The sequence below is a fragment of the Sinocyclocheilus grahami genome, unplaced genomic scaffold (assembly GCF_001515645.1).
Source record: "Sinocyclocheilus grahami isolate Dianchi unplaced genomic scaffold, SAMN03320097.WGS_v1.1 scaffold102.1, whole genome shotgun sequence".
In the NCBI taxonomy this organism is placed as follows: domain Eukaryota; kingdom Metazoa; phylum Chordata; class Actinopteri; order Cypriniformes; family Cyprinidae; genus Sinocyclocheilus; species Sinocyclocheilus grahami.
The window spans coordinates 1,574,313-1,588,818 of record NW_015505281.1 but is presented as its reverse complement, the minus strand read 5'-3'; the positions used below and the strand labels follow the sequence as shown (position 1 = coordinate 1,588,818).

The following is a 14,506-nucleotide window of genomic DNA, read 5'->3' as shown; positions in this document are numbered from 1 at the left end:
AGTTTCATGTGTTATATTTGGGAATTCTGGATTTGCATGAAACAAATTATACATACCTATTGCAGCTAAAAAGGCTATTACTCGTAAATGGCTTCAACTTAATCCTCCCACTCTAGAAGAATGGAAAGCAATTGTAATTGAAATATGTAAGATGGAAACCCTTACTTTTTCTTTAAAATTAAAAAAGCAAAAGGGGGCTATTTTATGGAGCATGTGGAAAGAATTTTTAGACTCTGAGAATTAGCAATGTTAAAATAGATATAATCATATCTCAGTATTGTAAATTTAATGTAACTATGCAAGGTCACCATTACACTGTACTTTACCTTGCGGGGTTTTTTTTTTTCTTTTCCCTCTCTTTTTTGTGGTTCGCTCTTCTTTTTCCCTTTTATTTCCTCCTTATTGTATATCATTCAGGTTCTGTAAGCATTACAAAAATGTACACTGAATGGCACAGGAAGTCAGCTGATTTTATTGTAACTCATTTCTTTATTCTCTCAGAATTTTGTATTTGTATCTTTTGACTTCCTTGACATAAAAAAAAATTGCAATTTGTACACAATGACTTTAAACACACATCTTGATATAATTTGTACTTTAATTATTGTTAACTTTTGGGGAGTATAAAGGAAAAAATGTCAGGGTGCTACAAATGTCCTGAGATCATAATGAAAATGAAAAGGATATAATTAAAATTAAAGCAGTTTGCCATAAAAAAAAAAGATTTCTCAGAAAAATATTAATTGTGAAGCAGTTTTGTTAAAATATCAGAAAAAAACGTTGTTGTTTTTTCGGTCAAAAGGCAAAATAAATGTTTATTCCGCCCTTTTAAAAACTGATATACCTATATATTTTCTGCTAACTGTATGATCATATAGTTAATTGCATTTTATAATTTGCAGTGTTTTCCTTGCTGTCTGTGATTCCATCAGAACAGAACAGCAACTACTAAATACCTTACTGTTATGTTACAGTGTTGTGCCCCGTAGATATACATTGTTAGTGCATTAATGAAAACATGATTTTTGCAACCAACAGCATGTCACATACGCTGTCTATAGAATTCGCATTGAACCCTGAAACATTGCTTTAATTAAATCAGATGTGCGTTGTGTCACTCTGTCAGTCAGTATTGGTTAATGATCAGCTATGGCCAGTGATCTATGAGTTGAGTTCAGATAAAGACTGCCCTCTGTAAGAAAAGAAATGTGCACTACATAGACAGGTTCTGAAATCTAATCACTTTTCTCTTCCTTCATTTTTTTCTTTAGTTTGTCGAAATGTTGCTGCAGTTTGTTGCTGAAGGAGCTGCCAGTGGACTGAATGTCATTGCTGTGTATGTATCTGAGATTCTCAGAGCAACAGGAGTCAACAGTGAGTAAAGGTCGTCTCTAGGTGTCTAGATCTAAATCTAAATCATTTAAAAAAACGTTTAACTTAAATATGCATATATATTCTCAAAGATTAATGCAGTGTAATGAAGTTTGGCAAGCTCAAGCTGTAACTCTGTTGAGTATTAACAGAGAAAGTATGTTACTGTGGCCCGTGGGCCTCGTAATGCTGACATAAATGGCTGTGTGGCTTAGTATGTGTGGAATGTCCAAACGACAGTATTAGGAGAAAATGGGGAGAAAGAAGGTAGTATTTCATCTCAGAAACATATGGGCAGGGCCATAGCTGGGGTTTGCGGGGCCCCAGTGCAGGTTGTACCAGTGGGCCCTGTTTGAAATCGTTTAATTTGTATGTTCGTTCTATTTATTTATTTCTGCTATTTACACAATGTTTACGTTTTTTCAAGTTTGTAGGTGTCCAGGTACAGAAACCGAATAATCAAATGTAAAATAGCACTGCATAGTCTTCACTGTAAAAATTATAGATACAGTCAAACCAAAATTGATTCAGACACCTTCAACATTTCTCACATTATCAGTTTATTTGCTATAGTTTAGAAAATGGTAATAAAATATGACAAGAACTCAGAGTTAAACTGTGTCAGAGCAAATTCAGCTTGATAATGCTAGATAACTTTGATAGAAATGTATGTAATGGATTACAATCAACCAAAAATTCAGATAACTGTTAGTATGACAATATTTACACATCTATCAATACTTTGTTGACCAATTACCAAGCAATGCTTAAATGCTTCAGTCTGTGGTGTAAAAAGGTCGCATTAGCAATTAAAGAAAAAACACTTAAGCAAAACATGGTCAGGTCAAAGTGTCTGAATAATTTTTAGTCCCAAATTTTTTATCAATTTTACTGGTAGTCCACTGTATGAAGAATTTGTGGGTATAATATGTCACAGTTTACTTTATTTTGCTATCCTCACTTACATAAATGAACTATAGTGTCCTGCACCCACTAGTAAAAAAAGAAATAAAAAATGATATCTGGTGTCTGAATAATTTTTGGTTTGACTGTGGATTAATTCTTGTTAAAACTACAAAGTAATTCAGTCAAGAGCAGTGAGTGAATTTAGGCATGGTCACTTTAAGAGACAATGCATCCATTATAATGATACACATCCGATTTCTTTCTCCACTGTTTACTTTCACTTTAGACATAACCGACAGTTTTTTCGAGGATACTCTCCAAGACAAGAAGAAGCAGTTCGGTGTTCAAGCGCTTTGAGACGTGTCTCTTCTGCGTGCGCCCTGTGCGCACAGAACACAGCGCGCGGGTGCTGAATTGGGCTCTTTCACGTCTTTTTCTGTTTGCATGTTTAATCTGCGATTTGTATTTGTTCGTTCAGGTGCAAAGGATTGCTCGGTTCGGTGTTGTTGTCCGTGAGACGCGGCTCTCTGCGTGCGCACCGAACACGCCGTGCGAGTACTCAGTTGAGTTTTTCCGCGTCTTGTGTTTGAATGCTTTAAACTCTTTTGAATGTTTAAATTGGCAAGGCTTAAAAACATGTGCAAATGATAAGCTTTCGTGACGATGCACAGCAGTGGCCCATCAACTGTCCTGAGCGTCTTTTTGGGCAGTCGGTTGAGATTACCGGGGGCCTCTCCTCAGCCGTGGGCCCCTATAATCGTCACCACCTTTCACCCCACTAGCGATGGCCCTGATTATGGGCCCATATACAGAACATGCAGTTGTCCCACTCATCAGTATATTAGTGGATCCTAAACCCCAACTCTAAAGGCCTCTTCACACCAGTGACGATAAATATAATTATGAAGTTTTAATAATCGTTTTAATCTATGAGATTAGGGAAGTTCACAGCTATAACGATAACAACACATATAAATTATATCGTTGTAGTAACGTTTACAAAAATTAGCCATGGTTTAATTATAGTAAAAGTGCAGTAACCATGTTTAGTTTTTTTTTTTTTTTTTTGGTGGATTGATTTCCATTTGTATAACCACAGTTTTACTATAAATACCATGGTTAAGCTATTGTTAGTGTAGTAAAACCATGGTTAGTTTTCATTAAGGTGATTTTACTGTACTTTTTAAAAAGTGATATTCAACTGTCTAAATATGTTCACCATGGTCCATTTATGTAAATAATAAATAGCATAAACTATCTATAAAATGGCATCTTAGTAAGAAATGTCAAAATTTTTAAAGTGTTTTTTTTTTGGCAACATTTTTATCGTTAAATATTTAAAGGGGTCCTATTATGCTTTTTCACTTTTTTAATTTTAGCGTCAAAGCGCCTACACTCATAGAAAATAATGAATTTGAATTTTAAAGATGTGGCGCGACGCGTCGCTGCACTTCTCGTCCGGTGCGCGACCGCCTGAAACGCAGTTTTTTTTTTTCACCTCCGTGAAAAATTTGTTTGGGCTTCTGAAAGCGGATGATGTCAGGAAACAGTGGTTGCAATTTATTTTTTAACTCTGTTCCTGAGCATTATAACCCCAATTTGCTATTGTGTGCTGCGCATTTTACTGAGGACAGCTTCCACATCACGAGGGAGTACAGTGAGTACAGTGATTCGCCAAAAGCTTTTGTTGAAAGACAGAGCAAGAGGCGGGGCAGTACTGAAACACCGCCTAAGCTGTTCGCCAATCACAACGCACTGGGACAGCTAACCAATCACAACACATTTTGTTTTTCGGAAGGCGGACCTTCATCAAAGCCGGAACTAATCGAGCAGTTTATGCCAGGATGGGGAGAAAGTATTTTAATAATGTAAATTATGTGAAACATAATGCGTTTTTCGAACCACCAAGCATGAGAGCATGTTCTAGTACACCCCCAAAACAAAATCAAGACTTTGTAAAAGAGCATAATAGGACCACTTTAAGTAAGTTGAAACCCAATACTTACATTTTAAAGTGTAATTTTCTGTCAAAAAATCTTGCCGTCACCAGCGTGCAGTGAATTTTGGATCCATCAGTTGTAGGACGTATTTCAAGGCTGTATTTGAAGGAGCCTTCGAATTGGGACAGCCCCTGTGACATTTCAGGTCTTCGAATCCATCCTTCGAATGATGCAGCCTCTGAATTGAGACAGATATTCACAGCAAATCAGAACCCATTTGACTTTAAAGAGCTTGAGCATTTAAAGCTTATCATAAACATAACATTACCTTTTGTTGGTGTGGATGTTGATATAGTTTTAGTTATCATTCTTCAGCTTTTAAAGGGTTAGTTCACCCAAAAATGAAAATTAGCCCATGCTTTACTCACCCTCAAGGCATCCTAGGTGTATATGACTTTCTTCTTTCAGAGGAATCCAATCGGAGTTATTTAAAAAACTTAGAAATGTGTTTATAACATTTTTCTTACAAAAATGAATGGATTCACTACAGGAGGCCTTTATTCACCCCCCGGAGCCATGTGAGGCACTGTTTATTATGGATGGATGTGCTTTATTGCACTTCTTTTGGTCTGTTGAACAGAAACACCCATTCACTGCCATTATAAAGTTTGAAAGAGCCATGACAATTTTTTATATAACTCTAATTGGATTTGTCTGAAAGAAAAAAGTCACATACACCTAGGATGCCTTGAGGGTGAGTAAATCATGGGCTAATTTTCATTTTTGGGTGAACTAACTTTAATTTTTACACAGCAGATGATTAAATGGGGCAAAAAATTCAATAGACTTACACCTAGCACCACCCAAACATCAGCCAACCCCTCCCTTTAGCAACCACTTATAACACCTTAGAAACTGCTACACCCAATTAACATCTGTTCTTTTTTCTTTCTGTCTGTGTCCTATTTAAAGAGACGATATCAGTGCCTCATTTCACCGCAGAGAGTGTGTCTGCTGTGACCAAGTGGGCTTTGCTGGCTCTGATTGGATACTGGCTCCTGTCCTTGTTGCTTCGAGTCACCGTTGGGCTTGTAAGGCGAGCGTTTTGGCTGATTAAAGCGGTCGTAGTGCTGTGGCTGTTTCTGCGGATCGTCTGTGACCCCGCCGCCTCCACTGAAGTCACTACAATGAGACTGACTCTACTAATGCTCATCTGTGCTGTGTTTGGAGTCGCTATAAGCAGCGGCGGTGGGACAGCAGGCAAAGCCGTTTGTCTGGAAAGCCGAATCAGAAGACTGGAGGGACAAGTCAAAGGCCTGGAAAAGAAAACACAGTAATGAGCAGCTCAAAACAAGCATATGGACTCATGATAACTGGGAGATGAGAATTCAGGGATGACATCTGAAGTGTTTTATGCAACTCACAACAGCCTTAGAAGTATTTCTATCCGATTTTGCCAGTTCTTTCTTGTTTTGAATATATTTCATAATTCATTGGGCCACGGAGCCATCTCCCATATTGTTTTTACTAAAATGTAAAGCAAGAAGAAAAAACTTCATCCTACAGCTCTGTGAATTTAATGTGCTACCATTAAAGTTTTCCTTGATTGTCTCATGTTGCCCGTTTTTTTTGTGACTGCCATTGTATGAACACGGTTTAAGTTCAGCTGCTCACACTTGCAACAACAGTAACAATACAAAAGTAACAGGATGAAGACAGTGATTAAGGGGGTGCTTCTACTAAATACTGAGCAAAGGGTCTGAATACTTAGGACCATGTGTTATTTCAGTTTTTCTTTTTTAATAAATCTGCATAAATGTCAACAATTCTGTGTTTTTCTGTCAATATGGGGTGCTGTGTGTACATTAATGAGGAAAAAAAATTAACTTAAATGATTTTAGCAAATGGCTGCAATATAACAAAGAGTGAAAAATTTAAGGGGGTCTGAATACTTTCCGTACCCACTGTATATGTGTGTATGGAAATATTTAGAAACTTTATGACTGGACTAAACATATGAATATACTCCAACCTCATCTGTAATTAGACAAACTGTATTAGATATAGTTGTGCTCTGTACTGAATGTGCACTTGTGGTTTACTTAAATCTTAAAAGTATATTTTAAAATACTTAACGGTAATATACATTTAAAGCTGCAGTCCGTAAACTTTTTTGGTTAAAAATGAAATCAATATTTGAGCAAGTACATAACCAGCCAGTGTTCAAAACTATTGCCTTACTTTAGCCCGATTCACAACGGTTAGCTTATAATAATGTTTTCTAATTTGAGTGGTACGGGTAGGTTTTCGCGGGAAAGTCGAGCATGGCGCTGCGTCATTACGTCACATCTGTAAACATAGAGAAGCTGTCCCGGCTAGAAGGCTATCGCATGTGAGGATCATGCCGGTGAAGGATCGTTTATAGCCTTTTCTCACAGCAGCTGGAATAATTAAATGTATCATTTTGATGGCGGATTGTAATCCAGAAAGGATTATGTGTTTATGAAACACATGTGAATTAAATTAAATTATATTCCAGTTTTAAATGTGCTTCTGATTACAGATAGCCTGGGATTACACAAGATTTGTTTTTTAAAGACAACCAGTTCGAAGGGAGCATAATTTGCTTTTTAGGTTAAAAGAATTTCTTAATATGAAATTCGAATGGTATGACAATTAGAGATGAGACTGTACAGAAATTGAAATCTAATACACTAATACACACTATATTCACATAGTCCCCAATGATGATGTTGTTAGCATTAACAATTTGAGAATAAAGTATAACAATAATAATAATTTGCACAGTTTGATGTGATATGAGCTAACCAATCTTTAGATTAAATCACCATTGGTAGCACGATTTATTGTAATGTTTTCTTCTTTAGTTGGTCAGAACAAACGTGGCAGACTTGTTACTTACTTGTTCAGATGGCAATATCCAGTGAAAATGCTTATTTGGGTCATATATTCCAAGACGTAGACTAGAATCTGTGATTGCGAAGTACAGTAAATATCCACACCGGTGCAGTGACTGACCGCCACACATACTCCTCAAAGCATTAGATTCATCTGCACTGGAGCCGTGCCGCCGCACAACCCACGCAAGGAAGATAATTCCACACACAGCTGCAATTGCAGATTTTCAAACAGAGATGGCGACAAAGAGGCAAAATTTACGAACTGCAGCTTTAATTAAATAAAATGTCCTAGTAAGTGTACCTAAAGCGAGTAAATTTAACACACTTAAGTACAGAAAAGTATGAGTGCACTTAAGTAAAGTGCACTGTAATAATGTCAAAAATGGTCTTTAAAGTACATATTTAGCTGCATCTGTTAACTTACATTCTAAAGCACATGTAATTATTTGTATTAATTACATGTATTAAATATAATTTTAACTGTAATGTGATATTACAGTCAATAATCAAAATTATTTTATATTGCAATTAATGTTAATATAATTTAAAGCTGAAGACTGCGGTCCATAACCATTTTCGGTTAAAGATGATCCAAAATCTATTTATTAGCAAGTAACCAGCCAGTGTTCAAAACTGTCTCCTTACCTTATCCCGATCCACAACGGTAAGCTTGTACTGTGTTCTAATTTAAAGTACACATGAAATCAAAATTGAGTATATTTATTTTGTTAGCGAAGAATGCTTTTTTTTTTGTGGTGAACAATTCATCTGTGCAAATTAAAGGGGTCATATGATGCAATTTCAATTTTTCCTTTCTCTTTGGAGTAAGTGTGAAAGCGAAACTACTTTGTTTGGTCTTCCAGAAGAGGACGATATCCGCTTCGTCATGCCTAGAGCTGATCCGTGCTGGTCGCTGAGGGAATACATCAGCTTTGCGCTGTGGATCACCGGATCAGCTTTCACCGTGGACGAAGCGGAGTCCAGCCCGGAGTCGTCACATGTGGTTGCCGCAGGCATCAACAGTATGTGAGGGGCGTAACATTTCCGTCACACGCTTGAGGTATTCGGCCAATCACAACACACTGGATAGCTGGCCAATCACAGCACACCTCGCTTTTCAGACCGATGAGCTTTGTAAGAATCGATGCCTTTCAGAAAGGAGGGGCATAGAGAAACAATAATGTGTTTTTAGCAGCATCATATGACCCCTTTAATCCACAAAAAAATCTTTAAAGTTTTTTGGCGCTTTGCATTCTTTGTACATATCGCCACCTACTTTTGCTGCTGTTGTGCAGTGATGATTTATTTATAGTCAGTTTCCCCCTGTTTTTGCTCTTGACTCTTTCTCGCATATCCACCCATATATTTATAAATAATTATTTGATGCTCCATCCCATTCCATCTCCCAAAGTACCACCTGGCGTTGCGTGTTCAGCTCCTTCAGACTGGACACATTTTTTTTTTGTTTGCCTTCCTAATCTTTAATCCAAATTTGAAAATGCACCTCCCCCTCGGAAATGACTGGCCTTCTCTGATGAGTTTGGGCTTGAGCATAAGCCACGCCCCTCCGAGCGTGCAGCGTGAGCGTCGACGCAGCGTGCGAAGGAGAAACCGCGTAGTTAACGCACAGAAATGGCGAGGAGGTGCCTTTTAGGTTGTTGTTCTCCCGAAACCCTTTTCCCAATCCCCAAAACACGCTGGCTGCGGTCGCGATGGCCTGTGTTACGGCCACCGGAGCTGATCGCGGCCACTCAATGCTGGTGTTTACCGGCCACACCGTGGCCCAGAACTCATGCTTATCACATCGGTCACATCACATTCTATTATATTTTGTCACGCCGCTCTCGTCCGGTGTAGAATAGAGCCCATTATAATCAGTGATGTTGTCTACACCGGATTCTCAATTTTCCTTTTATTTGAAAGAAAATTATATATAATTTGTCATTTTTAGTAGTCATTATATGCTTTGACTGATATCATGGGCGTTACAAGCTTCTGTTTGAAAATAACATTTGTTTAATCTATCTAATTATATATAGACTGTGTCTGTGAATATTAAACTGCAAAAAGACGATTTAAATACGAATGTTCTGTATGTTCATTGGATTACCAAAAAATACACAACACATAGTTTGTGAAAAAAATATTATTCGTTATTATTATTTATTCATTTTAGATGTTTACATTTGGAAAAGCTGTGCTTCTTGCATAAACCTGCCCCTGTTGGTTTGGAAGCTTGCTTGCCCTACACTGTTACCTTGTTTAATTTCTTAATTCAAATATATTTTGTTCTATTTGTGTTATTTATAATAAGTGAAGTGAAGTTTACTGTTAAGTGAACTGATGTCAGGCTCATTTTGAATAATAAAGTTTATTGTTAAATTGTTAAATACCCTGCCTCCATTACATAGGCCTATGTTTGTCACATCATTATAAGTGTTTGATCACCACATTTGAGTTATCATTGCAAAAAATGTTTATGTATATATATTGTTTATTTAGGCTATATACTGTATTCAATATACAGTACCAGTCAAAAGTTTGGACACACGAATGGGAAGTGTGTCCCAAAAACCCATGTTGGTCGGGCTCTAATCACAACTAAAAAAAGGATTGAGATGCCGCTTTCAATCCCATAATGCACCGCACGAGCGTGTAAGCTCAACTTCCATAGGAATTAATTGAAAACGCTCGCTCCACTGCGCTCACTACGTGCCAGTGGAAACGCACCATTATTCCTGAGGTACTTGGTGCATCTCCTCTTCCCTCCACCTTTTTGAATATATTATGCAGTATCTCAAAACAAAAAAAGAGATACAAAGACAATAATGAAATGGAATTGTAGACGACACTTTGGGGGTTCGCTAGTTTGTGGTTGGGACATGGTGCTACAACTTAAATGGTTCAAAATGGCTTCCAAATATCTGTCCACTGTAGTGGACACCATGCATGAAAGGGTTAAATAAATTTATTTTTGGTACATAAACACGCCAACACAAAATAACTAGTTTAGTGCCGAGATTCATCACAAGAATCATCTCTCCCTCTTTACTACTGGTTATATCATTAAGTACAAATGATTGAACATCAGATGGTATGTTGAAGAATACAGTAAAGCTTATTGGTCAGTGTTTCAACCGCAGAAATCTCAAGAAAGACAGTCCCCTTAGGAATAATTCTTACTCAAAGTTTAATTCAAAATTTGTCAGTCCTGTACAATGATGTATTTTTGCTTTGCACCCATATCATACTGTGATGCAATTCCTGTTATACAGCCCCTAACAAGAGATGTGGCATGTCAATGTGATGCTCCATATTTGAAGAGTGTGTCGATCCAAACAATAACACAAAAGCTGAAAAGACGGAGTAAAGGTAAAGTTATAAGCTACTATCTATGTTTATCTTAAAGGGGTGGTTGACTGCTTTTTTTTTTCTTGGCTTGATTGTGTTTATGGGGTACAGTCTAACATGTGTTATGGTGCGTTCACACCAAACGCGAATTTAATTATTTGCGTGAGTAGATTACATACAAAGTCAATGCAAAGACACGAATAGAGGCGAATTCGCGCCAGGCGACGCGAATGACACAATGCGCGACCCGTTTGCCACGAACGCGAGATATTCGCCTCGATCGCGAGTTCAAAAATGTCAACTCGAGTGGAAAATTCCCCTAACGCGTTCTCGCGCAAGCCAATCAGTGAAGAGCTTATTGGCACGTCTGGTTGAATCAGACAATAGAAGAGAGCATTATTGCAGCCGTCTGTTATTATATAGGTCTGGAGCATAGAAAACAATTACGATCAGTTGTAGTGGTAGTTGTATTTTATTAGCATGGCTACAGAGATGCTGCTATCATTAATAAAAATAATAGTAATATCAGTGTATATATACAGTAGTAAAATGTAACACACTAATACAGGATCCTAACGTTATTCATCCTCCACTTGATGGTGCTGTGAACCCAGACACGTCGGCATTTGGCTTTCCATTGTATTTGGGACTTTTTGACAACAGGTACAAAACAGCGATTGTAGTTATCTCCACCATGGTTGATCGCACTGTTTTTATCGGCGCGAGTGACACGAAAAACATCCCGCGAGTAATCTAGCGCGAGTGGCGCGATGCGCATATTCGCGTCGCGTCTGATGTGAACACACCATTAGTGCTTCGTTTTTAATTTAATTTTATGAAGCCCCTCCCTCAGAAATACGCAATGGGCTCAGATTGGTTAGCTGGTCCAGTGTATTGTGATTGGCTCAACCGCCTAGTGCAGTCCAGAAATGTCACAACCATAGACTGTATAAAAACATGGACGAAGTGTCCGTGACGTAACCCGTAGACTTTCGAAGAGACTTTGTGAAGCCTAAAGTAGGCGGAGCCAGCCATCGCCATCTTGGCCGCGCGTCACTCCCGGATAATCGAAAATGGGCAAAGAGGCGGGAGCTGGCTGCTGAAACCACGCCCACCTAGCTCGACGGTGGTGACAGCAGCGGCAATCCACCCATCACTCAAGTGGCCACGCCCATAATTATGCAGAACTTTAAGTTTAAGAATTACAGTTTAAGAGGCCGTTCACATGTTGCGCCTAAAAACGTGTAGAAAACGCTAGGCGCACCTAGCTGAAATGTTTTTATCTCGATGCGGCACGGAAGCGCCTGGAAAAAATGAGCGCGTCGCCGCGTGCGCGTCGCTTCCATTATGAGCGCGCCTGCCGCACGTCTACATTTGAAATAATGAACTTGAGTGCGCAAAAACCGCGATATGTGAATACTGATATTTAATATTAAGGTAACACTTTTCAATAAGGTTCCATTAGTTAATGTTAATGTATTAACTATCATGAACGAACAATGAACAATACATTTATTACAGTATTTATTAATCTTTCTTAATGTTAGTTAATGAGAATACAGTTGTTCACTGTTAGTTCATGTTAATTCAGAGTGCATTAACTGTTAACAAGCACAACTGTTGATTATAATAATGCATTAGTAAATGTTGAAATTAACATGAACTAAAATTAGTAAATGCTGAAGAACTATTGTTCATTCTTAGATCATTAACTAAAGTTAATTAAAATTGAGTTAAATTTAGAAAGTCTTACAAAATTACTTTATATTATTTAATAAAATAATAAATAATCATTACAAAGCCGTTTCGGTTTTCGACCCAGAATTTTCAATTCGGTGCATCCCTAGATGTAAGACTACATGTTTTTTAATTTAATTTTAGGGGTGCTCCGATTGATCGGCTACCGATCACTATCGGCCGATAATCACTTTGGGATTGGTCGGCGATCCCTAAAAAGGCGATCTCAAAAAAATTATCTCAAGCTGATAACGCTGCCGTGAGAGGTTTGGCACAACATGCAGCGGCACCGTCTCAGTCTCTGTCCGGCGTGGGTGAAGTAATTATAATGCTTGAAGGTAAGGTACTCCTTCATATTTCTTAATTAAATAACTTCTAAAGTAATTTGAAAACCTTGTGAGACGTAATTTCACAAACAGCGTGAGTGAATCACCGCGCGCACGCGCGCTCTCTCTCAAAATACGCAAATGTCTTCAAATCACCACATCGCGTCTGCGCTATAAGCAAGCTGCATGCTGCACAGTTGACAGGAATTGTCACCTGCACAATCGAGGTGCTGTCACATCGTCACTAAAGTTGATAAATTGCATTACTTTTTAATTCTTGCCATGCTCCGATTGATCGGCTACCGATCACTATCGGCCGATAATCACGTTGGGATGATCGCTCGGCGGTCTCTAAAAGGCCGATCTCAAAAAACTGATCTCAAGCTGATGCTGCCGTGAGAGGTTTGGCACGGCATGAAGTGGCACCGTCTCAGTCTGGCGCGGGTGAAATAATAGGTACTCACCTTCATATTTTTTCATTAAATAACTTATAAAGTAATTTGAAAACCTTGTGAGACGTAATTTCACAAACAGCGTGAGTGAATCACCGCGCGCACGCGCGCTCTCTCTCAAAATACGCAAATGTCTTCAAATCACCACATCGCGTCTGCGCTATAAGCAAGCTGCATGCTGCACAGTTGACAGGAATTGTCACCTGCACAATCGAGGTGCTGTCACATCGTCACTAAAGTTGATAAATTGCATTACTTTTTAATTCTTGCCAGTGTTTAACTATTCAGCGCTCTCCTGGAGAACGTGCACTCATGCACACTCTCAGCACACACACATAATGCCAGGTTCACTACTCCGTTTGCAGTGCGAATGTGGTGCATATTTTTTCCACGCTCATGTTAACGGATTAATAAAGCGTGCACACTGCACACGGTTGCGGTCCGGCAGTGCGTTCAGGAGCGGTGCGTCTGCAGCATTGCAGAGATCGATTTTTGCTGCGCTGCAAGCGCTGAATTAAAGTAACAGCGCATTGTTTGCGGTAAATATGAACATGGATTGATACGAAAATGTAGTAATTACACCATAAATGCATATTATTAAAGTCTACTGTGTTTCACAGTCAACACATATAGGCTATGGCTTTTTGGCTAGGTTTAAAGGGAAAGAGCACTTTTAGATAAACAAGGCAATAATAGATGGCACTCGTGGAGGTAGGAAAACAAAGTTCTTTCTCTCTCAAAATACGCAAATGTCTTCAAATCACCACATCGCGTCTGCGCTATAAGCAAGCTGCATGCTGCACAGTTGACAGGAATTGTCACCTGCACAATCGACGTGCTGTCACATCGTCACTAAAGTTGATAAATTGCATTACTTTTTAATTCTTGCCAGTGTTTAACCATCCAGCGCTCTCCTGGAGACCGTGCGCTCATGCACACTCTCAGCACACACACATAATGCCAGGTTCACTACTCCGTTTGCAGTGCGAATGTGGTGCATATTTTTTCCACGCTCATGTTAACGGATTAATAAAGCGTGCACACTGCACACGGTTGCGGTCCGGCAGTGCGTTCAGGAGCGGTGCGTCTGCAGCATTGCAGAGATCGATTTTTGCTGCGCTGCAAGCGCTGAATTAAAGTAACAGCGCATTGTTTGCGGTAAATATGAACATGGATTGATACGAAAATGTAGTAATTACACCATAAATGCATATTATTAAAGTCTACTGTGTTTCACAGTCAACACATATAGGCTATGGCTTTTTGGCTAGGTTTAAAGGGAAAGAGCACTTTTAGATAAACAAGGCAATAATAGATGGCACTCGTGGAGGTAGGAAAACAAAGTTCTTTATGAACCACAGGATTGCTTGTAATAAAGATTTCAATGCAAAAGGAAAGGCAGTAGAGCTGACTATTTCTGTCAATGGTAAGTTTGTGATAACGTAAGAAAAGTAGTTTAAATGTTTTGCCACTTGCTTGAGCAACTTAATATATAAATCTAG

The 14,506-nt window shown here is 38.6% G+C and overlaps 1 protein-coding gene and 1 long non-coding RNA gene across 3 annotated transcripts in view; both read left to right on the top strand.

The window, feature by feature from the left end:
• Window positions 1-1,156: 1,156 nt before the first annotated feature.
• Window positions 1,157-5,820, top strand: LOC107588343 (transmembrane protein 109-like). 2 transcript variants are annotated; one of them, XM_016276415.1, is made up of 3 exons: window positions 1,157-1,167; window positions 1,272-1,374; window positions 5,190-5,820. In XM_016276415.1, the coding sequence occupies exons 2-3, from the start codon at window positions 1,281-1,283 to the stop codon at window positions 5,552-5,554; spliced, it is 459 nt and encodes a 152-aa protein (XP_016131901.1). In that variant the 5' UTR covers window positions 1,157-1,167; window positions 1,272-1,280; the 3' UTR covers window positions 5,555-5,820. The 2 variants fall into 2 exon arrangements, with proteins under 2 accessions (XP_016131901.1, XP_016131900.1); XM_016276414.1 differs by lacking the exon at window positions 1,157-1,167 and adding an exon at window positions 1,173-1,194.
• A 4,405-nt stretch (window positions 5,821-10,225) lies between these two features.
• LOC107588346 (uncharacterized) overlaps window positions 10,226-14,506 on the top strand; it is a 9,978-nt gene continuing 5,697 nt past the window's right edge. The window contains exon 1 of the long non-coding RNA XR_001609567.1: window positions 10,226-10,510. This is a non-coding gene — a long non-coding RNA (uncharacterized lncRNA). The remainder of the gene's footprint in view (window positions 10,511-14,506) is intronic.

Bases quoted from the DNA above. Each gene is read 5' to 3' on its own strand.
- LOC107588343 (XM_016276415.1), top strand. From the start codon at position 1,281: ATGTTGCTGCAGTTTGTTGCTGAAGGAGCTGCCAGTGGACTGAATGTC. The intron at 1,375-5,189 runs GTGAGTAAAGGT...TCCTATTTAAAG, and splicing joins CAGAGCAACAGGAGTCAACA to AGACGATATCAGTGCCTCAT.